The 25,232-nt window shown below is 45.5% G+C and overlaps 1 protein-coding gene across 1 annotated transcript in view; it reads left to right on the top strand.

Moving 5' to 3' along the window:
- IGF2R (insulin like growth factor 2 receptor) overlaps positions 1-25,232 on the top strand; it is a 158,733-nt gene that overhangs the window by 75,275 nt on the left and 58,226 nt on the right. The window contains 11 exon segments of the mRNA NM_001127613.1: positions 520-697; positions 4,352-4,467; positions 5,941-6,109; positions 7,557-7,736; positions 9,311-9,412; positions 12,454-12,555; positions 13,405-13,600; positions 21,966-22,136; positions 22,632-22,775; positions 22,891-23,069; positions 24,330-24,417. Coding sequence (NP_001121085.1) covers positions 520-697; positions 4,352-4,467; positions 5,941-6,109; positions 7,557-7,736; positions 9,311-9,412; positions 12,454-12,555; positions 13,405-13,600; positions 21,966-22,136; positions 22,632-22,775; positions 22,891-23,069; positions 24,330-24,417 — 1,625 coding nt within the window.

Genomic DNA, 25,232 nt, shown 5'->3' with positions numbered 1-25,232 from the left:
GATTACCCTGTATCTCCCCCAGCACCTTAGAACAGTGCTCTGCACCTAGTAAGCGCTTAACAAATACCAACATTAATTACTTGTCAGTAAGTGTCTGACTTACAACCAGTCGTACTTGCTGAACTCTTACTGTGTGCAGGGCACTGGACTAAATGCTTGGGAGAATACAATATAACAATAAACAGACTACGTCCGTAATTTATTCATTTTAATGTCTCTCTCGCTCTCTGGACTGTAAGCTCGTCGTAGGCAGGGAAAGTGTCTACCAACTCTGTTTAGAACAGTGCTTGGCACATAGCACTTAACAAATGCCCTCGTCATAATTATCATTATATCATACTCTCCCAAGCGCTTAGTACACTGTTTTGCACACAGTAAGCACTCAATAAATATGACTGAATGAATGACAGAAAATGTTCATCTTAAGAATTGACCTTTGTAAAGAAACATCTTCGAATCATGTTAAGATGCTGGGGAGGGACCCTTCGGTGCCTTAACCAATGCTCACTTCTCTTTCAGTTCTAAGAAAACTTGGAGTCTGGGAGGCAGCAGCTCCAAACTCTCCTATTATAATGGGATGATTCAGTTGAGCTACAAAGATGGAACGCCGTACAATAATGACCAACACACCCCCCGGGCTACGCTCATTACTTTCCTGTGCGATCGAGATGCCGAAACTGGTCACCCTGAATATCAGGTAAGCGGCACTCCCCGTTTGCACCCACACGAAAAGTTGAAGGGCAAGTATCTGGAGTAACGGGTTTGGTGAAAAGAAATACCGTGTTGTGGTAATATTGCAGTTGTCGCAAGAGGTTCCTTTTTATAACATTGTTATTAGAAGCAGGGGGCCTGGGTTCTAATCCCAGCTCTGTCAATTTCCTGAGTTGGACACCCGCTTCCGTCAACTGTCTGCTGCATGTGGCCGGGGGGCAAATCACTTGACTGCTCTGTGACTTAGTTTCCTGGCCTGCAGAATGGGAATTCAGTACCTGTTCTCCCTTCTACTTAAACCGTGAGCCCCTTGTGAGATTGATTATTTTGTATATACTCCAAAGCTTAGTACAGGGCTTGGCACATAGTAAGTGCTTAACAGATATGATTATTGTTGATGCATAAACCACAAAGTTCTTTAGAGGCAAGCATTCTCAGCCGCTGAAACATACCACTCTTTATTCTTTATCCTAAACGTTTATGAAAGAAACAGTCGTGTGCTACCACTGCCCCCCGCTTATTAAGCGGTAGGTCTTCATAGCCGTATTTCTATCTTGTGCTTGCCTATTTTCCCATTCAGGACTCTTGAGTTTGAATTAGTGTCCTGCTCTGTAATTTGTGGGTGAGGAGCGTGTTAGAATCACTCAATCAGTGGTATTTTTTGAGCACCTACTGTGTGTGTGTTACTGTACTGAGCGCTTGGGAGTGTACAACAGAATTAGCAGACACATGCCCTGCCTGTAATGAACTTTCGTTCAATCAGTGATATTTATTAAGCGCCTCCTGTGTACAAAACGTGCTACTAAGCGTGTGGGAGGTAATAGTGTAACAGAGCTGGTAGACAGGTTCTCTACCCACAACGAGCTCCGAGTCCAGAGGGGAGACGGAAGTTAACAAAAAGAGATAAATTATGCAGATGTACGTAAGTGATTAGAGAAGCAGCGTGGCGCAGTGGAAAGAGCACGGGCTTTGGAGTCAGGGCTCATGCGTTCGAATCCCAGCTCTGCCACTTGTCAGCTGTGTGACTGTGGGCAAGTCACTTAACTTCTCTGTGCCTCACTTCCCTCATCTGTAAAATGGGGGTTAAGACTGTGAGCCCCACGTGGGACGACCTGATTCCCCTGTGTTTACCCCAGCGTTTAGAACAGTGCTCTGCACATAGTAAGCGCTTAACAAGTACCAACATTATTATTATTACTATCTGTGATGTAGAGGTGGATAAAGAGTGCAAATCGAAGAGCGGGGGTAATGCAGAAGAAAGTGGGAGAAGAGGAAATGAGAGTGTAGTCGGGGAAGGCCTCAGAAGAGCTGTGCCTTCAGTGAGGTTTTGAAGGTTAGGAGAGGGATTGTGTAGATTGTCACTGTATGTAAAGAAAGCCTCTCTTGGCTTGCGCCCGCCACATGTCGTCATAAATGCCTTATTGGGTCAGAGCAGGAATTCCTCTAGGAGGAATTCCCAGTGGTACCCAAGAAATCCCTCTCCGTGGATAATGAATCCAACAGTGGACAATCCTGACTTTCCTCACTATAGGAGTTTTGCTGGACCCTATCGCTAATGAATCGAGGAATGGTTGAGCAGTGGTATTTATCGAGCGCTTACTGGATGCACAGCGCTGTACTGAGCGCTTGAGAGAGGACAACACAACGGAGTCAGAAGACACCCTCCCGGCCTACAGCAGTGGTCTAGAAGGGGAGACAAATATTAATATAAATTAACTATGGATATAATCAATTTTGGCTACACCAATTTTCAGATTTTGTCAATTGTGGATATAATTATGCGTACGCTAAATTCCAGATAAAGTAAATTATGAATATAATAATGAATTTATGGGCACACTTAATAATACATTATGAATGTGATAAATTGCAGACATCATAAATTTTGCCTATAACAACTTCTGAAATGATAAACATTTTTATGGTACTTAAATGCTTATTATTTGCAGGGCACTATATTAAGTGTTGGGGACGGCGTGGAGGGGGTAGATAAAATCTAAGGTTGGATACAGTCCATCCCACATGGGGCTCATAGTCTTAATCCCCATTTTACAGATGAGGGAACCGAGGCACAGAGAGGTGAAGTGACTTGCCCAAGTTCACAGAGAAGACAAGAGGCAGAGCTGGGATTAGAACCCAGGTCCTTCTGACTCCCAGGCCCGTGCTCTTCCACTAAACGATGCTGCTTGCTCCCGGTCACCCAGCAGACAAGTGGTGGAGCTGGGATTAATACATTCGTAAATATATTAAAATTAATAAATAAGTGAATCCTAACCCTTTTTGGAGCCCCCACGCTCCTTTCCAATTCACCTCCAAGCACGGCATTAAATCTTCAAGTTCCGGATGTTAGCACTGCTTGCTTTGCAATAAACGTCATCCTGAATAACAGTCCTGCCACCCAATGGGCTGCTTAAAACAACCAATTATTCGGTAGTATTTTTTGAGCGCTTTCCGTGGGCATAGCCCCGTACCGAGCACCAGAAGCAGCGTGACCTACTGCAAAGAACATGGGCCTGGGTTCTAGTCCTGGCTCCACCACTTGTCTGCTGTGTAACCTTGGGCAAGTCCTTCACTTCTCTGTGCCTCAGTTACCTCATCTATAAAATGAGGATTAAGACTGTGAGCCCAGTGTGGGACAGGGACTGTGTCCAACATGATTATCTTGTATCTGCTCCAGGACTTTGTACAGTTCTTGGCACATAATAAGTAGTTAACAAATACCGTTTTTAAAAAAAAGTTAAGGTTCAATATAATTGTGTTTGAATGTCTACTGTGTGCAGGGCACTGTACTTGAGTACTTGGGAGAGTACACTAGAATAAGTAGACTTAGCTGGTATCTATCCCCAGCACTTAGCACAGCGCCTGACATATAGTAAGTGGTTAACAAATGCCATAAAACAATGATTAAGGCTTAACTCATTCATGTTTGAATGTCTACTATGTGCCGGTCACTGTACTAAATGCATGGGAGTGTAGAGCAGAATTAGTAGACTTAGCATGTGTCTGAGCCCATTGTTGGGTAGGGATCGTCTCTATCTGTTGCCAGATTGTACTTTCTAAGTGCTTAGTACAGTGCTCTGCCCACAGAAAGTGTTCAGTAAATTCGATTGAATGAATGAATGTCTACACCAGCGCTTACTACAGTGCCTAGTACATAGTAAGCCCTTAAGAGATACCGTAAAAAAAAGTGTTTGGGAAAATACTATGGGACAATGGTGGCTGCGAACCCTTTCCACAAGGAGGTTCCAGTTTACATAGAAGGCAAGTGACAGGAAACGCGCTCATTCTACGTGTCTTGTGGCTCCACTGCCTTCGGCGTCTTTACTTTAGAGAAGCAGCATGGCCTAGTGGATAGACCCCGGGCCTGGGAGTCAGAAGGTCATGGTTTCTGAATCCGGCTCTGCCACTCGTTTGCTGTGTGACCTTGGACAAGTCATTTCACTTCTCTTTACCTCACTTCCTTTATCTGTAAAATGGGAATTGAGTCTGTGAGCCCACGTGGGACAGGGACTGTGTCCAACCCGAATTGCTTGTATCCAACCCATCGCTTAGTACAGTGCGTGGCACATTGTAAGTGCTTGATAAATACCATAATTACCATCATTATTTTTACTTTCCCCTGCTCCATTGGACTGTCTAGGAAGAAGATAACTCCACCTACAATTTTCGGTGGTTCACCAGCTACGCCTGCCCCGAGGAGCCGGTGGAATGTATGGTGACTAACCCAAACACCCTGGAGCAATATGATCTTTCGAGGTGAGAAAGCAAGCTATCCATGGTGACTTTCGGGATCGACAAGTGGGGCAACCTGGACATCATAACAATGGTGTTGGGAGCGGGAAGGATGCCCACCATGTACTAATCAGTCATATTCAGGGGGCACTTACTGGATCCATAGTTTGGGAGAGTTCGGTATGACAGTTGGTAGACACTTTCTCTGCCCGCAACCAGGTTGCAGTCTAGAGAATCACTCTGGTTAGAAATACTTTTACCTTTGTCTCACCGGTCAAAGTGTAAGACTTTTGTGGACATGGACCATGTTGCTTCGTTATTCGTTCTCCCGAACGCCCAGTACAGTACAGTGTACCCTACCAAGTGGCCACTCAATAAATGTTATTCCTACTACTGGTGGGGAAAGGGTAAGGAGAGAAGATGGGGGAGAGGACACTGGGGAAATAGTGATATGCGCCTGAGGGTTAGACTGTGGTATTTTCCTGTCATTTTGAGTTGTTTTTCAGACATCATCCCTGCCATAATTAATGGCTAACTAGAATGCAAATTTTCAGTTCTAATAGCTTTTAAAATTGGGAGCATTTTATGGGAGTATGTACATCTCTCTGTGGCATGTTGGTACATATCTTCTTACTCCATTTCTTCCCCTTTCTTGTACGGGAAGCAGCGTGGCTCAGTGGAAAGAGCCTGGGCTTCGGAATCAGAGGTCATGGGTTCGACTCCCAGCTCTGCCACTTGTCAGCTCTGTGACTGTGGGCAAGTCACTTAACTTCTCTGTGCCTCAGTTACCTCATCTGTAAAATGGGGGTTAACTGTGAGCCTCACGTGGGACAACCTGATTACCCTGTATCTCACCCAGCGCTTAGAACAGTGCTCTGCACATAGTAAGCGCTTAACAAATACCAATATTATTATTAATTTCTTTTAACATCTGTCTTCCCCACAAGACTGTGAGGTCCTTCAGGTAAGGGATTATGTCTACTAACTTTATCGTGCTTCTCCAAGTGCTTAATATAATGCTCTGCCATAGTAAGTGCTCAGTAAGTACTTGAGAGCGATCCGATCGATTGGGAAAGGATAGAGTTTGAAATCGGTTGTGTGAACTTCGAGAAGTCATGTAACTTGTGTGTCCCTTAGTTACCGCATCTTTAAAATGGAGATTAAGACTCTGAGTTCCACATGGGACATGGACCGTGTCCAATCTGATGTGCTTGTATCTACCCCAGTGTTTAGTACAGTCCCTGGCATGTAGTATATGTGCTTAACAAAGACCAGTAAAAAAAACTTTCTGGCAAAGCCGTTTAAACATCTCCAGTTTAGCCGTTTGTTGTATTAGTAGAAAGTTTCTTCCGCAATGGCTGTGTAAGTTGGGATCATTTAAGTACAATTTTCTCGTCCCTGGATATCCAGCGAAGGCTCTCTTTTGAATTTTGGGTTTGCTTTGCCCCCCAAGTGTCATAAACTATTAAGATCACATATTTCATCTTGTTAATTTAGCTTATCAAAATCTGAAGCCAACGGTGGAAGTAACTGGTATGCGCTGGACAAACCAGAGGAACCCAGTAGATGGAAAAAGTACTACATAAATGTCTGTCGGCCTTTGAATCCCGTTCCGGGCTGTGATCGATATGCCTCGGCCTGTCAGATGACATATACCAAAGATCACGTGAGTTGTCTTTGTCGTCTTAATTCCTCTCTTCAATTCCCAGCTAATTTTAGAATGCTAGATTCTGCTAAACCCAACAGAGAAGCACTTGGTGGTTAGAGCGTGGGCCTGGGAGTCAGAAGGATCTGGGTTCTAATCCCGGATCTGCCACTCATCTGCTGTGTAACATTGAGCAAATCGTTTCACTTCTGTGCCTCAGTTCCCTCACCTGTAAAATGGGGTTTAAGCCTGTGAGTCCCATGTGGAGGAGGGACTCTGTCCAACCTGATTGGATTACCTATCCCAGCACCTAGAACTGTGCCAGGCAGGCAGCATCACTGAAAAAATACCTTAAAAAAAAGTTAGGCAAGCAGCTCAGACTTCTGATGAAATGGGAGCTGTGAAGCTATCAAGCACTTAGTATAGTGTAGCACACAGTAAGTGCTGCGTAAATATGATTGAATGAATGAATCAAACTTTTTGCCAGAGGCACGCAGATCTCTTACTGCCTTCAGGTCATTTCCTCTTGGATGTCCTGCTGGTGCCTCAAACCTAACCTGCCTGAAATCAAACTACTCATCTTCCCTCCCAAGCTCACTCTTTCTTAACTTTCCTGTCCTGTAGCACTATCCTTTCAGTTCCGGATGTCCATAGCCTTGTGGTCATACTAGACTCATTTCTGCCTTTCAGCCCTTAATGTTCAGTAAAACCCTGCTGGCAGTTGAGTGTGGCCTAGAGGATAGAACACAGACCTAGGAATCAGAAGCACCCTGGCTTCTAATCCCAGCTCTGCCACTCATCTCCCCTGTGATCTTGGGCAAGCCATTTCACTTCTCTGGGCCTCAGCTCCCTCATCTGTATAGTGCGGATTAACATTGTGAGCCCCACGCGGGAAAGGTACTGTGTCCAGTTTGATTAGCTTGTATTTATCCCAGGAGTTAGTACAGTGCCTTAGTAATTGTTTAACAAATACCAGAAAAAGCAAAAAGCCTACATATCCTGGTTCTGCCCAGTCCTCTCCACCTAAGTTGCAACTATACTAGAAAATAACATCTGGAACCTCACCATCTCCTTACCTTTAGATCCTCCCCTCTCCTATCTCCATTACACACTACTTCCACAAGCACCTTCCTGCAGGGTTGCTCCACACTCATTTCTTCACTCTCCCCAAATTTCCGTTGGCTTTCTGTGTCCCTCCTCAGTGAGCAAAAGCTGTTCACGTCCAACTCCAACGCTTTCCACCGCCTCTCTGCCTTTACTCTCTCGCTCAAGTAGCGCAGCAGCGGGAGTGTCTCAAGTAGGATGTTATTTATTTTTGGTTCCCCCCCCCACGCGCCTCCCTGGAAATCTCGGAAGAAGAATCCTGATTGGGGGTGGGGGTGGAGGTGTGTTTTTCCTCGGTTTTGTTTTTGAAGGGGCTGACTACACAAATTGATGACTTTTTAAAAATTTTTTTATTTGTTCCAAGGATTTGGCCACCGAAGTAGTTTCGATCAGTAATCTAGGGGTGGCAAAGCAAGGCCCGACAATCGAGAGCTCCGGCACCCTCCTTCTAGAGTATGGCAACGGTGCCCCCTGTACTGATGCCGATGGCCGTGCCTCCAATTACACGACAAGAATCCATCTCGTCTGTTCCAGGGGGAGCCTGGTAAGAAGCCATTCTGGGTTTCTGGTGGTTGGGGGGTAAATTGTATCATCGTTTTGCTGCAGCAGTAGCCGGACCCTCGAGTGACGCTTCACCGAGATGGGGAGTCCGTAACGTTGCTAAAAGTCGGGAAGAATGTGCATGAAGGCCTTGAGGGGCGGGCGGGGGTGGTAGGAACGCGTTAGTGGTTCTTTGTTGATTTACTTGGGCCCGGCTCTTGAAAGTAACGATCACTTCCTCTAGGCCAGAATCTGAGGGCCTACGTGGTCACGTCTGGGTAGCGAGCTACTCATTCTAGGCTTTCCACAAGCTTAGAGTAGGCAGTCAAATGGTTGATTGATTGATTAACCGATCAGTGGTATTTATTGAGCACTTACTGTGTGCAGAGCACTGCCCTAAGCACTTGGGAGAGTGCAGTACAACAGTCTCCCCCGCTTACAGTTTAGACATTGAAATAAACTATGGACAGGTAATATATTAATCAGTGGTATTAATAATCATGAATTGTGGTATTAAGCACTGACTACGTGTCAGGCACCGTACTAAGTGCTGGGGTAGATACAAGATAATTGAGGTGGACACAGTCCCTGTCCCGCACAGGGTTTATAGTCTTAATCCCCATTTTACAGATGAGGAAACTGAGGCACAGAAGTGAAGTGACTTGTCCAAGGTCATGCAGCAGATAAATCGGGGAGCTGGGATTAGAACCCAGGTCCTCCGACTCCCAGACCCATACGTTTTACACTAGGCCATGGTGCTTCTCTGAGCACTTTGTGGGAGACACTATTAAGTCTACGCCAATGTTCTGGGTTGCCCACGAATCCCCTAACCGTGATGTCGTGGCTGGGGGTCGTTACTACTTTGCTGTTTCAAACAAAAGGGCGCTTCAGTTTGCTCAAAAAACAGCATGACCTAGTGGAAAGAGCACGGTTCTGGAAGTCAGCAGGCCAGGATTCTGATATTGGCACTGCCATTTGCTTGCTGGGTGACCTTGGGCAAATTACTTAAGTTCTCTGTGCCTCAGTTATCTCATCTGTAGAATGGGGATTAAATCCTCCTCTCTCCAGCTATGTACCCCATGTGGCACAGGGACTGTGTCCAATCTGTTAAATTTGTATCTCTTCAAGCACTGAAGAAAAAAATTCAAAAACAACCTCCAAAATCTATTGCTTTGTTTAACCTCTCCTCTAAGGCACCTTTACCTCTCTGTACTCCATTAGCAGCCTGGTCTTGTTTGGTTTTGTCTCCCATCACATTAAAATGGTCATTGATGATGCTGATGATAATGGTTTTTGTTAAGTGCTTATTATTGTCAGTGGTATACTAAGTCCTGGGGAAGATGCAAGATAATCAGATCCCACGGTCCAAGTAGGAGTGAAAACAGGTATGGCATCCCCATCTTGCAGATGAGGGAACCGAGGCATAGAGATGTTAAGCTACTTGTCCAAGATCAGGTAATTGGCGGAACCGGGATTTAGAACCCAGGTCTTCTTACTCCCGGGCCTTTGCTCTCTCCACTAGGCCACACTACCATCTTTTGAGGTCCCATTGCTCACTGTTTAAACTTGCTTTCTCAGAATAGCCACCCGGTGTTTGTTCTCAATCGGGAGTGTGTGGTCTCCTTCGTATGGGATACTGAAGCCGCCTGTCCAGTCGCCACAACGAAAGATGAAATTCAAGTGAGTGTCTCTTCCTCCATCTTCAGAGAAGTCCTGTTTCCTTTTCTTTGTGTCATTATCTTCCTCCGGCTCCTCCCAGCCAGTTCTGCTGTATCGATCCATATATATGACCCGGCTGATTGATATCCTGGCTATGTACTGTTGCCTGCATTGGCAATTTGTCCCCTAATATTGTGAGGGCAGAGAGCCACCCCTCCCCATTCCCCGCAGAGACTTGGTGGGCTTAGCCATCTTCTTTTTCCTATCTGGCTCTTGGTTCTGAAGGCCATTTGAGATGACACAGCTTAGAATAGATGTCACTGACCTATGGCTCTCGAGCCATATCTGACTCTTCTTGGATCGATCAGTCAGTGGTCTTTATTCAGCACTTACTTTGTGCCGAGCACTGTGCTAGGCACTTGGAAGGGTTACAATACAACAGAATGAACAGACGTGTTCCGTGCCCATAAAGTGACTCAGCCATAGTCCGGGAAAGAACCGCCCCTGCAAGGGCTACCGCGGTGTCTGCCCTGGGAGGGCAACTAGCTGGTGGTGGGGGCATCCAGTAGTAGAGGGTGGTGGGGTACGAGGACAAAACCACCCCATGACTCGACAGCCGCTACCTCTGCCCCCACAGGCTGTGCCTGCTGAGGGCACTAGAACTAGACTGCCCTGGGGGAATGGCCACCACTCGGTATAATACTCCTTCAGTCAATTCTGTTTATTGACTCTTTGCTATCTGCAGAGCACTGTACTAAGCACTTGGCAGAGTGCAAAATAACATTCCCTGCTCACAGCGAGCTTACTTTCTAGCGGGGGAGACAGACATTAACAGAAATAAATTACGGATATGTACATACGTGCCGTGGGGCTGGGAGTAAAGAGAGTAAGTCAGGGGGACGCAGAAGGGAGTGGGAGAAGAGGAAAGGAGGGTGCAGTCAGGGAGGGTCCCTTGGAGGAGATGTGCCTTCAGTAAGGCTTTGAATGGAGGGAGAGTAATTGTCTGTCAGAGATGAGGAAGGAGGGCATTCCAGGCCAGAGGCAGGATGTGGGCAAGAGGTCAGCGGCAAGATAGGCAATATCAAGGAAGAGTGAGTAGGTTGGTCTTAGAGGAGCAAAATGTGCGGCCTGGATTGTAGTAGAATAACAAGGTGACGTAGGAGGGGGCAAAGTGATTGAGTGCTGTAAAGCCAATGGTAAGGAGTTTGTCTGAGGAGGAGGTGGATGGGTAACCACTCGAGATTCTTGAAGATAGTAATTGTGGTATATGTTAGGTGCTTACGCTATGTCAAGCACTGAACTAAGAGCTGGGTTTGCTATGAGATAAGACCTCTCCATCCAAACTGCTATCGTGCTGGTACAAGCTCTCATAATAACCCGACTGGATTATTGTGTCAGTCTCCTCTCTGATCTCCCTTCCTGCTGTCTCTCCCCACTCCAGTCTGTTCTTCATTCCGCTGCCCAGATCATCTTCCTACAGAAACGCTCTGGGCATGTCACTCCCGTCCTCAAATGGAGAACCTCCTCCAGTGGTTCTCTATCAACCTTCGCACTAAACAAAAACTCCTCACTCTTGGCTTCAAAGCTCTCCATCACCTTGCCCCCTCCTACCTCACCTCCCTTCTCTCTTTCTACTGCTCACCCCGTACACTCCGCTCCTTTGCCACTCACCTCCTCAAGGTCCCCAGTTCGCGCCTCTCCTGCCTTTGACCCCTGGACCACATCCTCCCGCTGTTCTGGAATGCCCTCCCTCCTCGCATCCTCCAAACTAACTCTCTTCCCCTCTTCAAAGCCTTACTGAGAGATCACCTCCTCCAGAAGACCTTCCCAGACTGACCCCACGTTTCCCTCTGTTCCTCCTCCCCTCCCTTTCCCCCCCGCCCTCTGCTCTTCCCCCTTCCCCTCCCCCAGCCCTGTGCATATTTGTATATATTTATTATCCTATTTATTTTGTTAATGAGGTGTATAACTCCATGATTCTATTTATCTTGATGAAGTTGTCTTGTTTTGTTCTGTTTTGCTTTGCTGTCTCCCGCGTTAGACTGTGAGCCCTTTATTGGGCAGAGATTGTCTCTATCAGTTGCCGAATTGTACATTCCAAGCGCTTAGTACAGTGCTCTGCACATATAGTAAGTGCTCAATAAATACTATTGAATCTCGGGGCTCACAGGCTAAGTTGGCGGGAGAACAGGTATCGAATCTTCATTTTGCAGATGAGAGGCCCGAGGTTCTATATTAGTCCTCTGTGCTTCTTCGGTGTGAACTGTCACCGGCTGAGATTGCTCTGCTTGGAGAGCCGTGATTAGATCCCAGACCTCCTGATTACCGATGGGCTTTTTCCACTGGGTACACAGTGGGACTGATGAGTAGTGGAAATCCACGTTCAAATGGCTAGTCGATCGGTCTGAAGAGCTTTGTTATGTTCTTATTGAGGCACCATAAGCCAGAAGATTCCAAAAGCTATCCAGCTGAAAAGCAGGGCTCAGCATTAGGATAGTTACTGTTTTATTCAAGTGCTGTCTCTGTGCTACATGTTGTATTAATTGCTGGGGTAGATAGTGGATAATGAGATTGGACCCAGTTTGTTCCCCGCCAGGAGCTTCAGTCTCAGAGGTAAAAAGATTAGGAAACTTTATTCCCATTTGAGGAAACTGAGACACAGGTCTCAAAGCCTGGCCGGTGGTGGAGCCGACGCTAGAATCTGAGTCTCTGGGCTTCCAGGCTCTTGGTCTTTCCCCAAGGCCAGACTCATCTGAGTCTTTTGGACCCCTTCTGTAGAATGGGGATATTGATCCCACAGTAATTTCCAAGAGAAACTAAAACATTCAAGCGGACACTGCAAACTATGCCGATATATTTCTCACTGAAATGGCATTTCCCTAGAAAGTTGACTCTGAATGAGTTTTCCCTCACAGGAGGTCCTTCAAGAACATAACCCTCAAGTACTAGGACAACTGGAGGTGTTTTTGGTAGCATAATGTATAAATAAAATGGTATTAAAGAGAATAATATAGTACTGTTTCTTTGACTTTGTCATCAAATATGAACTTTTCTTTTTGTAGGCCTGCACTGTGAGAGACCCAAACAGTGGATTTTTGTTTAATCTTGACTTGTTGGATGATCCCAAAGGATATATAGTTGTTGGCAATGGAAAGACTTTTGGGGTAAGACTGTGATAAGATGTAATTTCAATTTTTGATTTCAATTTTTCCTCCTTGAGCACCATATGGGACAGGGGCTGTATTTGCTTGATTAACTTGCATCGACCTGATCTTTTAGAACAGTGCATGGCTGTAAGTGCTTAACAAGTGCCAAAAAAAAAAAATTCTAGAGAACAGACTGTCTTAAAAAGCTACTTCTTCCTTGCCTTTACTTGGCAGGAGATCTGAGAACTTGACTAGATATACAAGGAAGAGGTTTCTTTACAGAATGGGTTAAAAAAAAGGGAGAGGAAATTGTCTGGTTAGCTGCTTGTCCGACGAAAGATAATCAATTCATGGTGCTTATTGAGCGCTTACTGTATGGAAATCACTGTACTAAGCACTTGGGAGAGTACAAAACGTTCCCTATCCACAAGGAGGTTACTGTCTAGGAATAGGAATTTTCTTCCTAAGCAGTATCAGTCAATCGTTGCTATCGATTGAACACTTACTATGTAACGAGCACCAAACTAAACATTCAGGAGACTACAATACAGCAGAATTAGCAGATATGTTCCCTGACCATAACGAGCTTACAGTCTAGTGGGAAGGGAGGTGTTGGAAATGTGTCATACTCTACAAAAACCTCTTCCTTTTTCTAAAACGAAAAGTTGTTTTCTGGTGGATTAGTGGATTCATCAACATTCAGTGGTGAAAAATTTGTTCAGTAGATCCTCTAAACTCTTTTAGAATGGCTGCGAACAAAGGGGCCTTTAGTTTTGAAGGGCAAGATTCTTGTCATCTAGGTTGTCGTCTTTTGCTATTGGATAGCTCAAATGTTTCACCCCACTTTTGTGTTGTTGTTTTTTTCAGTTTAACATCTGTGGAACCTTGTCTGCTTGTGGAACTGTAGGTGGGAAACAGTTTTCTGGCTGCGAAGCAAGCACACAATCAAAAGATCTGAAAGACCTGAAACCAGATAGATTAGTTGGTCCCAGTAGAAGTTTGCAGTTATCCACAGAGGGTCATATAACCCTGACCTACAAAGGACCGCTTTTAGACACAAAAGGTGAGCTCAAAAGCCATGCGTTTGTTTAAATGATAGAAGCCAGAATGATTTTTTAGCCTTATCTACTGCTCATGCCGAAAATCTGTCTGCCTACCCAGTAATCTCCTTTTTATTTTGTTTGGTAAAAGCTGGTTTTGTGAATAACCAATGAAGGTCCGTTAAACCTGCTTTCTAAATCAAAGGTGATTGTTCTATGTGACCTGAGTTTTGCAACTTAACCTTGACTTGAAGCCCAGGTTTTCTGAAATCACTTTTCCTTGGTGAGGAAGCGGTCAGTGAGAAGCCACATAGTAGAAAGAGTTGGGCCCGGGAGTCAGAGAACCTGGGTTCTAATCCTGCCTCTGCCAATTGCTTGCTATATGGCCCTGGGCAAGTCACTTGCTTCTCTGTGCCTTTGTTACCACAACTGTAAGATTCAATACCTGTTGTTCTTCCTGCATAGACTGTGAGCCTCATGAGGGACAGGCACTGTTTCCAACCAGATTAACAGTGTTTAGAACAGTGTTTGACACATAGTAAGGGCATAAATACCATACTAATAATCAGAACAGGTTACGTTCAGTGGACAGAGTGGACATAAGTCATGGCTTGATTCCACCTGAAAATCACCACCATGGTAACTTTTCCAGACAAAATAAGGTAGTGTGACATTCTTATTTTGGAGCCCATCTTTTTAATGTGACATTCTTATTTTGGAGCCCCTGTTCAAAATTCCGTCGCTTTTGAAAAGTGGAGTGTATTTCTGTTCTGCCCTTATGCTTCCTTTGCCATGTGAAAGCACTCTCACAAGACGTTCCCGCTTGATAGTGTGAGAAAGAAAGACAGAAATAAATTACAGGTAGGGGAAACAGCGGAGTGCTGAGGGGCTGAGGTGGGGTGCACAGCCGATGCAGAAAGGAGGGTTAATAGCGTGGGGAAATGAGGGGTTAGTCAGGGAAGGCCTCCTGCAGGAGACATGATTTTAGAAGGGCATAGAAGATGGAGAAGGTGGTGGTCTGGAGAGGAAAGGGGAGGGAGAGCCAAGCCAAAGGGAGGTCGTGGGTGAGGAGTGGTGAAGAGGAAGATGATACTGAGGTACAGTTAGTAGTTTGGCGTTTGAGGAGCAGAATGTGCAGACTGAGTTGTAGTAGATCAGTGAGGTTAAGTAGTGAAGGTCACACAGGTGGCAGAGCCAGGTTTAGAAACCAGGTCTGTCTGACTCCCAGGCCTGTGCTCTTTCCACTAGGCCACGCTGCTCATCATTCGTATGCTAAGAGACAAAGATGTGGTATGACAGCATCAATGAAGCCCTTTTGGTGTGTGCCCTTTGTCGGCAGTTTTCTCTGACCTGAGTGCATTTTTATGTGGTTACAGTGGATGGATCCTGTGGCTGTGGCCAGAGAGGGACAAGGTCTTAAATTTGATCTTACTTGTCCTCCTTTTCGTCCTTCATCACAGGACTACATCCTGGTTTCTTTTCACTGATTTGGAAGGGAGTCTCACAAGATAATGATATAGTCATTCAGAAAATAGCCCTGAAAAAGTCCAGTTTCTTTTGTCGGGTGGTTACTATGTCTGAATCCTAGAGGAGAATGCTGTCAGTAAATGCTGTATTTATTGAGCATTTACTGTGTACAAAACACTATAGAAAGTGCTTGCGAGAGTACAGTCCAACAGTCGTTTGGCACATTAACTGCCCACAGTGAGCTTGCAGTCTTCATCAGTCACTGGCATTTATTACACGCTTACTGTGTGCAGAATACTATATAAGCACTTTGGAGAGTACAGTAGAGTTGGGAAGCATGTCCCCTGCTCACAAGTAGCGAGAAGCAGCGTGGCTCAGTGGAAAGAGCATGGGCTTTGGAGTCAGGGCTCATGAGTTCGAATCCCAGCTCTGCCACTTGTCGGCTGTGTGACTGTGGGCAAGTCACTTAACTTCTCTGTGCCTCAGTTCCCTCATCTGTAAAATGGGGATGAAGACTGTGAGCCCCACGTGGGACAACCTGATTCCCCTATGTCTACCCCAGCGCTTAGAACAGTGCTCGGCACATAGTAAGCGCTTAACAAATACCAACATTATTAAGTAGCTTACAGTCTTCATCAATCAATCCGTGGTATTTATTGAATGCTTACTGTGTCTGGAGCCCTTTACTTAGGGCTTAGGAGAGCACAATATAGCAGATATGGGAGACACATCGCCTGCCCAGAATAAGCCTACGGTCTAGAGGAGGATCTCTCGAGATATAACTGTAAGCTGTATTCATGGCAACACATTTCGGCTGAGACCAATTAGTTACTTTGCTGTGTTGGCTGATCTTAAAAGCTACATGATTTCAACACAGTTTTGTCCAGATGTTCCACCAAACCTTTGTTGGTCCCTTATCCTTCATGATCTCCTCCTTCCTTCACTACTGTATACCTCAGTAATGTAGCACAACTTCTCCTCCACAAGCAGAAGCACCAGCTTCCTTGAGGCAATGAGGCCCATTGCCCATGGAATTAGGACTGTCTACCTCGGATTTTGGGGCTGCCCATAATAATAATAATATCAATAATAATAAATGTGGTATTTGTTTAGCGCTTACTATGTGCCAGGCACTTTACTGAGCACTGGGGTGGAAACAAGTAAATTGGACTGGATGCAGTCTCTGTCCTAAGTGGGGCTTTCAGTTTCAATCCCCACTGTACAAATGTGGTAACAGAGGTAAAGAGAAGTGAAGTATCTTGCCCAAGGCCACGCAGCCTACAAATGGCGGAGCTGGGATTAGAACCCACAACCTTCTGACTCCCAGGACCGTGCTCCATCCACTAGGCCCTGCTGCTCCCTCCTCACCCCTCCCCAGAACCCGAAAGTTTTCCCCTTCCCTGACCCTGAGCGGTAAACCAGCCCCACGTCACAGCCCGACTCCTTTCTCCAGGCAGCCCCTAACCTCGTGTGAGCCTGCAAGAAGGTAAACTCGTTGTGGGGAGAGAATATGTGTGTTAGATTGTTCTACTGTACTCTCCCAATCATGCAGTGAGCGCTCAATCAATACAAATGACTGACTGACCCACTTGTCCCTGTGAGTGTGTCTGGGCCCAGCTCCCACATCTCAAATACTAATCCATAGTATTTATTGAGCCCCTCCGGGAGGGTGCCCAGCACTGTACTGGGTATTTAGGAGAGCTCAGTTGATGTAGTAGATGATTGATGCCTTCAAGGAGTGAGCAATATAGGCAAAACAGTTCAGTAGCTTATGAAAAAGCAGTATGGCCTAATGGATAGAGCATGGGCCTGGGCGTCAGAACTCAGATGCTGGCTCTGCCACTTGAATGCTGTGTGACCTTGGGTGACTTACTTCACTTTTCTGGGCCTCAGTTACCTCATCTCTAAAATGGGGCAGTGGGACTTGTGGGACATGGCTTGTGTCCAACCCCGTGCTTAGTACAGTGCCTGGCCATAGTAAGCACTTAACAGATACCATTAAAAAAAATAAATGACAAATAGGAGAAAGGAATAGAATTTATGATGTAGACATAAGTGCTTCAAGAGTTGTGAATGGTAAATCAGTCAGTCATATTCACTGAGTGGTTAGAGCCCATTGTTGGGTAGGAAATGTGTCTATCTTTTGCCGAATTGTACTTTCCAAGTGCTTGGTACAGTGCTCTGCACACAATGAGCGCTCAGTAAATGCTATTGAATGAACGAATTACTCTGGGCAAGCACTTGCGGGGGAGAGAGAGCTCTATAACAGAATTGGTAGGCATGTTCCTCCTCCGCAAGGATCTTACTAGTTAATTGCTTAGGTGGCATGCAAGGTCTGGAATGATAGTTGGGGAATTTCAAATGGGGAGATGAGAGATTACTTGTGGCAGGGGGCTCCTGGAGGAGATGTAATTTCAATAGTAATAATCAGTGGCATTTATTGAGTGCTTACTGTGTGCAGATCACTATACTAAGCCTCTGGGAGGATGTGATACAAGAGTTGGTTGACACAGACATGATTCATGCCCTCAAGGAGATAGCAGTCTAGTTGAGGAGAGAGACCTTAAAATAAATAAAGGTTATGTACATAAGTGCTATGGAGCTGGTGGGGCGTGAGTTTCAAAGCGCTTAAGGGTGGTGGAGGGCTGGAGCAGGGAGAGAATCAAAGTTCCTAAGGAGACCCGAGTGCATAGGTGACAGATGGGGAGGGTGAATAGTTGGGTAAATGAAAGGCTAATCAAGGAAGGCCACTTGGAGGAGGTGTGATTTTTAATAAGTGGTAGTAATAGTATTGATAGTAAATTAATCGTAAATGCTTAACAAACATTTAACAGACATAACATCTTAACAAATGCTTAAGGTGTACTTGGAGCACTTAACTAAGTGGTGGGAAAGAGGATACAGGTGCGAATTAGACATGGATCCTGCTGTGAGAAGGGCTCACAGTCTATGAAGTCTAGGTGGGCGGTCGGGAGGGGATTGGAGGCAAACATTGAGCAGTGAAACATTCATACAGCATGAGGCACAAGGGCAAATACACAGTTCACCAAAGAAAAATGGAAACTCAGTAGGGAGTTAACTTTTTTCCTCGGGATTCCCGAGCAACGTCTGCATAGCCAGCAGAATTCCAAGGTGGCCGCACGTACTGTTCTAAGTCGGTTGGGGTGGTGGAAAGCAGGGCCAGGTGGAGTCTCCTCAGTGTTGCGGAGGGGGCCTCGGCTCGTGCCGACCCTGGGCACTGATGGGGGAGAGAGAGGTGGTCTGTCTAGACTGTGAGCTCATTGTGCTCAGGGAATGGTTCAGTTATGTTGTACTTTTGTACTCTCCCACTCTTAGTACATTGCTCTGTGAAGTGAGCGCTCAATAAATATAATTGATTGAAGGATTTCCAGGCCAGAGGGGGGACGTGGGCAAGAGGTCAGCAGTGAGAGTGAGGTTCATTCAATAGTATTTATTGAGCGCTTACTATGTGCAGAGCACTGTACTAAGCCCTTGGAATGAACAAGTCGGCAACAGATAGAGACAGTCCCTGCCGTTTGACGGGCTTACAGTCTAATCGGGGGAGACGGACAGACAAGAACAATGGCAATGGTTGGCAATGAAGAAGTGAAATATGTGGTTTGGGTTGTGGTAGGAAGTCAGCAAGGGAAGGGGGGGTGAGGTAAATAAGTGCTTTAAAGTTGGTGGTAAGGAGTTTCTATTTGATGCACAGTTGGACAGGCAACTGCTGGAGGTTCTTAAGGAGAGGAAAGACATGAACTGAATGTTTTTTCAGGAGAGAGGAGAGGCAGGAGCCAGGGATGTCGGTGAAGGGGCTGTAATCAAAGTGGGAAATTATAGTTGCTTGGATCAGAGGTAGCAGTTTGGATGGAGAGGAAAGGGTGGATTCTAGAGATGTGGGAAAGTAAGAATCCAAAGGAATTCATGACAGAATATGCAGGTTGAAGGAGAAAGACGAATCAAGGGTATTGCCAAGGTTACAGGCTTGTGAGATAGACTGTGATGGGAAAGGCAGTGGGAGTATAGAATTTGGTTGGGAAGAAGAGGAGTTCTCTTTCGGACATGTTTAATTTGAGGTAATAATAATATTATTTCTAAAACGCTTACTAGGTGCCAAGCACTGTTCTGAGCGCTGGGATAGATACAGGGTTATCAGGTTGTCCCACAGGGCGCTCACAGTCTTAATCCCCATTTTACAGATAAGGTAACTGAGACACAGAGAAGTTAATTGGCTTTCTCAAAGTCACACAGCACACAAGTGGCAGACCCGGGATTAGAATCCGTGACCTCTGACTCACAAGCCCGTGTTCTTTCCACTAAGCCACGCTGCTTCCACGAGACATGAAGGAAGTGATGTCCTAAAAAGACAGGAGGAAATGAGAGACTGCAAAGGAGGAGAGAGGTCAAGGCTGGAGATTTAAATCTGGGAATCTTCTATGTAGAGGTGATAATAGAAGCTGTGGGAGTGAATGAGTTCTCTGAGTGGATGTAGCTGGAGACTAGAAGGGGACCCAGAACTAATCAGTCAGTGGTATTGAGCGTTGACTATGTGCAGAGCTCTTTACTGAGCACTTGGAAGAGTGCAGTACTGATTTTTGAAGGACTCCCATAGTAATTGGGTGACTACTTGGTATATTTGGGAAGTGAAGAATAACTGACACATTCCCCTTCCCACAAGAACCTTGCAAGCTAATGCCAAACATAGAAATATTTACAGGAGTTGTCAGATAAATAATTGAATACACCATCCACTAGACATATAGATTTGTACAGCATAGAGTGCTGGGAAATTAATCAAGGGACACTTGTGAAGGAGGTGGGATTTTAGGAAGGATATGAGCATGGAGAGAGCATTATTTTGTCAGCTGTGGGCAAGGAGGGAGGGAATTCCAACCTGTGGGAATAGCAAGAACAAGGGGAGAGAAGCAGGAGAGTCATCTGAGGAAGCTCTGGAAGGTTACCTTGAAAATTGAAGAGAGCGAGCTGGGGAGTAGCGAGTGAGGGGTCTGATAAATTGGCAGAGAGACCTGATGCTGAATGAGGAGTATTCAGAAGGACTTTAAAGATGGGGAGAGCTGTATCTTTTGGCTGTGACAGAGCAGCGAGTTCCAGGGGGTGAAGAACTTGGGACTGAGATATTGGTGATGAGAGAGGCCGTGGAGAGGGTGTGAGGGAGGAAGGGTTCTCTTATGTGAGAGATGAAATCATGGCATGGTGGTCAGCTCACAATCTGTTTCTTTCAAGAGAGCCTGAGTGTTTTGAGAGAATTGAGAGGAATGAAGAATGTGAGCTGCTGTGTAGGGGAGAAGAGTCCTCCTCCAAGAGGCCTTCCCAGACTAAGCCCCCCTTTTCCTCTACTCCCCCTCCCCTCCCCATTACCCCGACTCACTCTCTTTGCTCTACCTCCCTTCCCCCATATAGCACTTGTGTGTATATGTACATATTTACAATTCTATTTATATTAATGGTGTGTACATATCTATAATTCTGTTTATATTAATGCTATTGATGCCTGTTTAATTGTTTTGATGCCTGTCTCCCCCCTTCCAGACTGTGAACCCATTGTGGGCAGGGGTTTTCTCTGTAGCTGAATTGTACTTTCGAAGCACTTAGTACCATGCTCTGAACACAGTAAGCGCTCAATAAATACAATTGAATGAGTGAAAGATTAAGAGAGAGTGAGCTAAATTGAGTCTTTTTAAGGCCCATTAATCTTCAGGACTTTTTGCCTGTTGCAGAGCGGAATGGGCAACCACTGGAGGTTTCTGAGAAGGGTGACGTGCAGAATGACAATTTAGAAATGAATCTGGGAAGCAGAGTGAAGTATGGGCTGAAAAAGGGAGAAACTGGAGGCGGGGAGGTCAGTGAGGAGCCTGATTGAGTAGTCAGGTGTTGTGGCCGTGAGGGTGGGGTGGATGAGGTGGATTCTGGAAGTGTTTCAGAGGATGAACTGACAGAGTTTGGTGACAGAATGAGTATGAGGTTTTCAAAAAGCCGGGGGAGAAAAAGGATAATGCCCAAAGATAGGGAAGCAGCGTAGTCTAGTGGAAAGAGCATGGGCCTGGAAGTTAGTGGACCTGGGTTCTGATCCTGGCTCTGCCACTTGTCTAAATGTGTTAACTTGGTCAAGTCACTTAAGTTCTCTGTACCATGTGTAAAATGGTGATTAATTCTGTGAACCCATGTGGGATATGGACTGTATCCAATCTAATTAGCCTATATCTACCACAGTGCTTAGTACTGTGCCTGGCATAGCACTCAGCAAATACAAAAAAAAAAAATTGCAGGTTTGAGAGATGGGCAATGTGGTGGTGTTGCTGACTGATGGGAAAGATATGGAGAGGAGAGGATTTGGAGTGGAACTCTGTGTGTATGTTTGCTTTTCTGCCTCCCTCTGCCCCATATCTAGAAAGCTTTAACCCAAGTTCTCCCCATACTACTACTACTAATAATAATAATGATAGCTATTATTAGGTGCTTACTATGTGCCTGACACTGTCCTAAGCCCTGAGGTAGACACAAGTTAATCAGGTTGGACACAGTCCCTGTCCCACATGAAGCTCACAGTCCTAACCCCCGTTTTACAGATGAGGGAACTGTGGTCCAGAGAAGTGAAGTGACTTGCCCAAGGTCACATAGCAGACATGGGGCGGAGCCCGGGATTAGAACCCAGGTCCTTCTGACTCCCAGGCCCCTGCTGTATCCACTAAGCGATGCTGCTTTCTCACTTCTGAAACAGGACAGAAGTAACAATTTAACTAAACACATTAGAAAACTTGTGCTTTCTAATGTCAAAATACCTAATTGAGAAAGGTCAGCGGGGAAAGGGAAGAAGATATGCTTTGGCCCAGAACATGAGAATATTTTCAACACTTGTGCACTCTTCTGTTTCTCAGTTAATCTTGCTTCATTGATTGGCAGGTGCTTCCGACACATTCGTAATACGTTTTACCTGCAACGACGATCTGTATCCTGGAACCCCCAAATTCCTGCGTCAGGAAATCAATTCAGCTTTAGGGATCCACGATACCTTCTTTGAATTTGAAACCGCCCTAGCCTGTGTGCCTTCTCCAGTAGACTGCCAAGTCGTTGGTAAGCTTGCTTGGGAAATGGAAGGTGGAATGTCTAGTTTGTCTGTGCTTCTGTGTGGTCATTTTAATGACAACCAAAGTAGTGTCAGAGTAAGATTAAATATCAAAAGCTTGCTTATTGTGAACTATTGTTTAGGACTTTGGAGAAGTTAGAGACTTTTGCCTAAAATTTCCATAGAGCTTGAGGATTCCTAGTTTTTAATTGGATTATATTCTAAATTCTCTCTTTAGAAACCAAGCCATGCATTCACCGTAACCATGCCCTCTTTGGGAGCTGCAACCCATCATTTTCATCTTCCTTGTGCTTTTTATTGGGAAGCATTGGTAGGAGGCGAGAGTTCAGATTTGGATATCAAAAGCTAGGAAATACCCTCTTCCTCTCAAGTGTCATTTTCTGGGTCACCTTCATATTAGAATCTAACTTATTCTAAAGTTGTTTGGAGACCAGAATAGTCCAGCATGCCCTCGTAATTACGTCCTTTATTCATTTATTCAGATCTTTCCGGGAACGAATACGATTTAAGCGGCTTGAGCAAAACGAGGGATCCTTGGATTGCTCTGGATACCTCTGCCGACGCCAAAAAGAGAACTTTCTACTTGAACGTTTGCAATCCTCTGCCTTATATCCCAGGCTGTCACGGTAAACTCCCTTCAGCCTCCTTAAAATCCAAGTCCACTCCAACGCTTGATTCAATACGAAGCGTTAAGGGGGACACCCGAAACACCCCGTAAATAGTCTCTCCTGTATTTTCCAGGTGGTGCGGTAGGATCTTGTCTGAAAGTGGGGGACCGAGCCCAGAATCTGGGAGTGGTCCAGATAAGTCCGCAGGCTGCCGCCGACGGGTCCCTGAGCGTTGTGTACCTGAACGGGGACGTGTGCAGAGGGGATCAGCACTTCTCCACCAGGATTATCTTCGAGTGCGATCAGACCCCGGTAAGTGTCAATCGACTGATCGTATTTATCGAGCGCCCACGATGTACAGAGCGAGTGCTTGGGAGAGCATGATATGACTGAATTAGCAGACACGTCCCCTGCCCTCAGTGAGCGTAATGTCTAGTGTTGGGATCTGTGTTTAATTTACAGACTGGTAGTGCAGTCACAATGCGTGAAGACTTGCTGAATTTGCCCATTCTATTCACTAAGAAAATACTCCCACGCCAAAAGAAGTTTTTATTTTTTACTTTCCCATCCAGGGCATTTACTGAGGCATTTATGAGGGACAGGGGACATGTCTAACTTTTTTTTTTCATAATGGTATTTAAGTGCTTACTTTGCATCATTCACTGTTCTAAGAGCTGGGGTAGATACAAGTTGATCAGATTAGACACAGTCCCTGTCCCATCTAGGGCTCACTAAGTAGGAGGGAGTATGATTTAAACCACATTTTTCGGTTGAGGAAACTGAGGGATAGAGAAGTTGTGACTAGCCCAAGGTCGCCCAGCAAGCAGTGGGAAGAGCCAGAATTAGAACCAGGTCCTCTGACTCCCAGGCCCTTGCTCTTTCCACCAGGGCACGCTGCTTTCCACCTGTGTATTAATTCAATGTTTAATACAGTGCTCTACACATAGTAAGTTCTTAAATATTATTATTACTGCTAAGCCTCCTTAAAAGAGTGGTCCTCAAATTCAGTGATATTGTTAATTCCCCCAGGCCAAAAAAATGAACTCCCTGAGGACAGGGACTAAGTCTGCTAAATCTAGTGTCCTATCCCAAGCACTTAGTAAAGTATCCTGCACACAACAGACTCACAGTAAACATGATTTAACCTTTTTTCCCCCTAATATGGTATTTGTTAATCCCTAGTTAAATGACAGGTTCTCTACTAAATGCTGGAGTCGATTAAAGATAATTGGGTGGGTCACAGTCCCTCTTTCACATGGGGCTCAACCTTAATCTCCATTTTACAGACAAGATACCTGAGGCACAGAGATGTTAAGTGATTTGCCCAAGTCACACAGCAGGCAAGCGGTTTATTCAGGATTAGAATCCAGGTTCTCTGACTCCCAGGCCCGTGCTGTCTTTGCTGGGCTATGCCGTGTATTTTGAGTTAGTTTCACTTTTATGCCTTCTTAGACCCTTAATTGTAGCTCTCTTACTATTTAACTTCCTTTCATGATCCAAAAAGAACCCAAACCTTTACAGAAAACCGAAACCTTAGACAAAGGGGAATCAGCTATTTGTTTTGTTTCCTAGGGGTCCCCCGTTTTTCAAAGGCAAGATGACTGTGAATTTGTATTCATTTGGAGGACGGTGGAAGCTTGTCCGGTTCGCCGAGCAGAAGGTGAGGACTCGTGGCACTTTTCGTGGAGTCTCATGTTTGAGGTTTCACAGGCAGCCAGGTGTGGGCTCATTGTGAGCAGCAAATGTGTCTGTAACATTGTTATATTGTATTCATTCAGTCTCATTTATTGAGAGATTACTGTGTGCAGAGCATTCTACTAAGCGCTTGGGAGAGTACAACAGACAAACCCCCTGCACACAGTAAGTGCTCAATAAAAATGATTGACCGAATAACTTGAGGAGGACAGGTAACTACTCCCTTGGGGATGGAGGGAACTCACCCTGCTGGGTTTTGCATGTGAGGAGCACGAAGCCATTGTTTTGGTTACTTGCATACGGCCTCCCATCCTCACACAATTCTCTGAGATCGGGAATTTCCATACAGGCCTGAAAAACTTCAGTAGTGAATCTCTTTGAAATTCACTATCCACTCCCAAGTCCTTCCTGCTTGCTCTCTCCCTAAATGCTCCGGCCCCATTTTGTTAAGTGTTTACCCTCTCCCCCTTCATATCTGAGAGCACCACTCTCCCCACTTGCACAGCCCCACAAAAATCCCATCTCTTCCAAGAGATCTTCCCTAAGTCATTCCCCCTCCTTGCCTTGCCCTCTGCATTGTCTAAACACTAGGCTCTGTATCTCTTAATCAGTGGTATTTATTGAGCGCTTGCTGTGTGCCGAGCACTGTACTAAGCACTAGGGAGAGTATAGTGCAACAGAGTTGATGGATACATTTCCTGCCCACAACAGGCTTACCCTCTTGATACTCACCCCAGCACCTCTCTACATAACCGTATATTCTGCCGCTTCCCCGGATGC

This window comes from Ornithorhynchus anatinus, chromosome 2 (assembly GCF_004115215.2).
Source record: "Ornithorhynchus anatinus isolate Pmale09 chromosome 2, mOrnAna1.pri.v4, whole genome shotgun sequence".
NCBI classification, from domain to species: domain Eukaryota; kingdom Metazoa; phylum Chordata; class Mammalia; order Monotremata; family Ornithorhynchidae; genus Ornithorhynchus; species Ornithorhynchus anatinus.
Note: the sequence above shows the minus strand (reverse complement) of the source record. Positions and strands in the feature narration are given on the sequence as shown.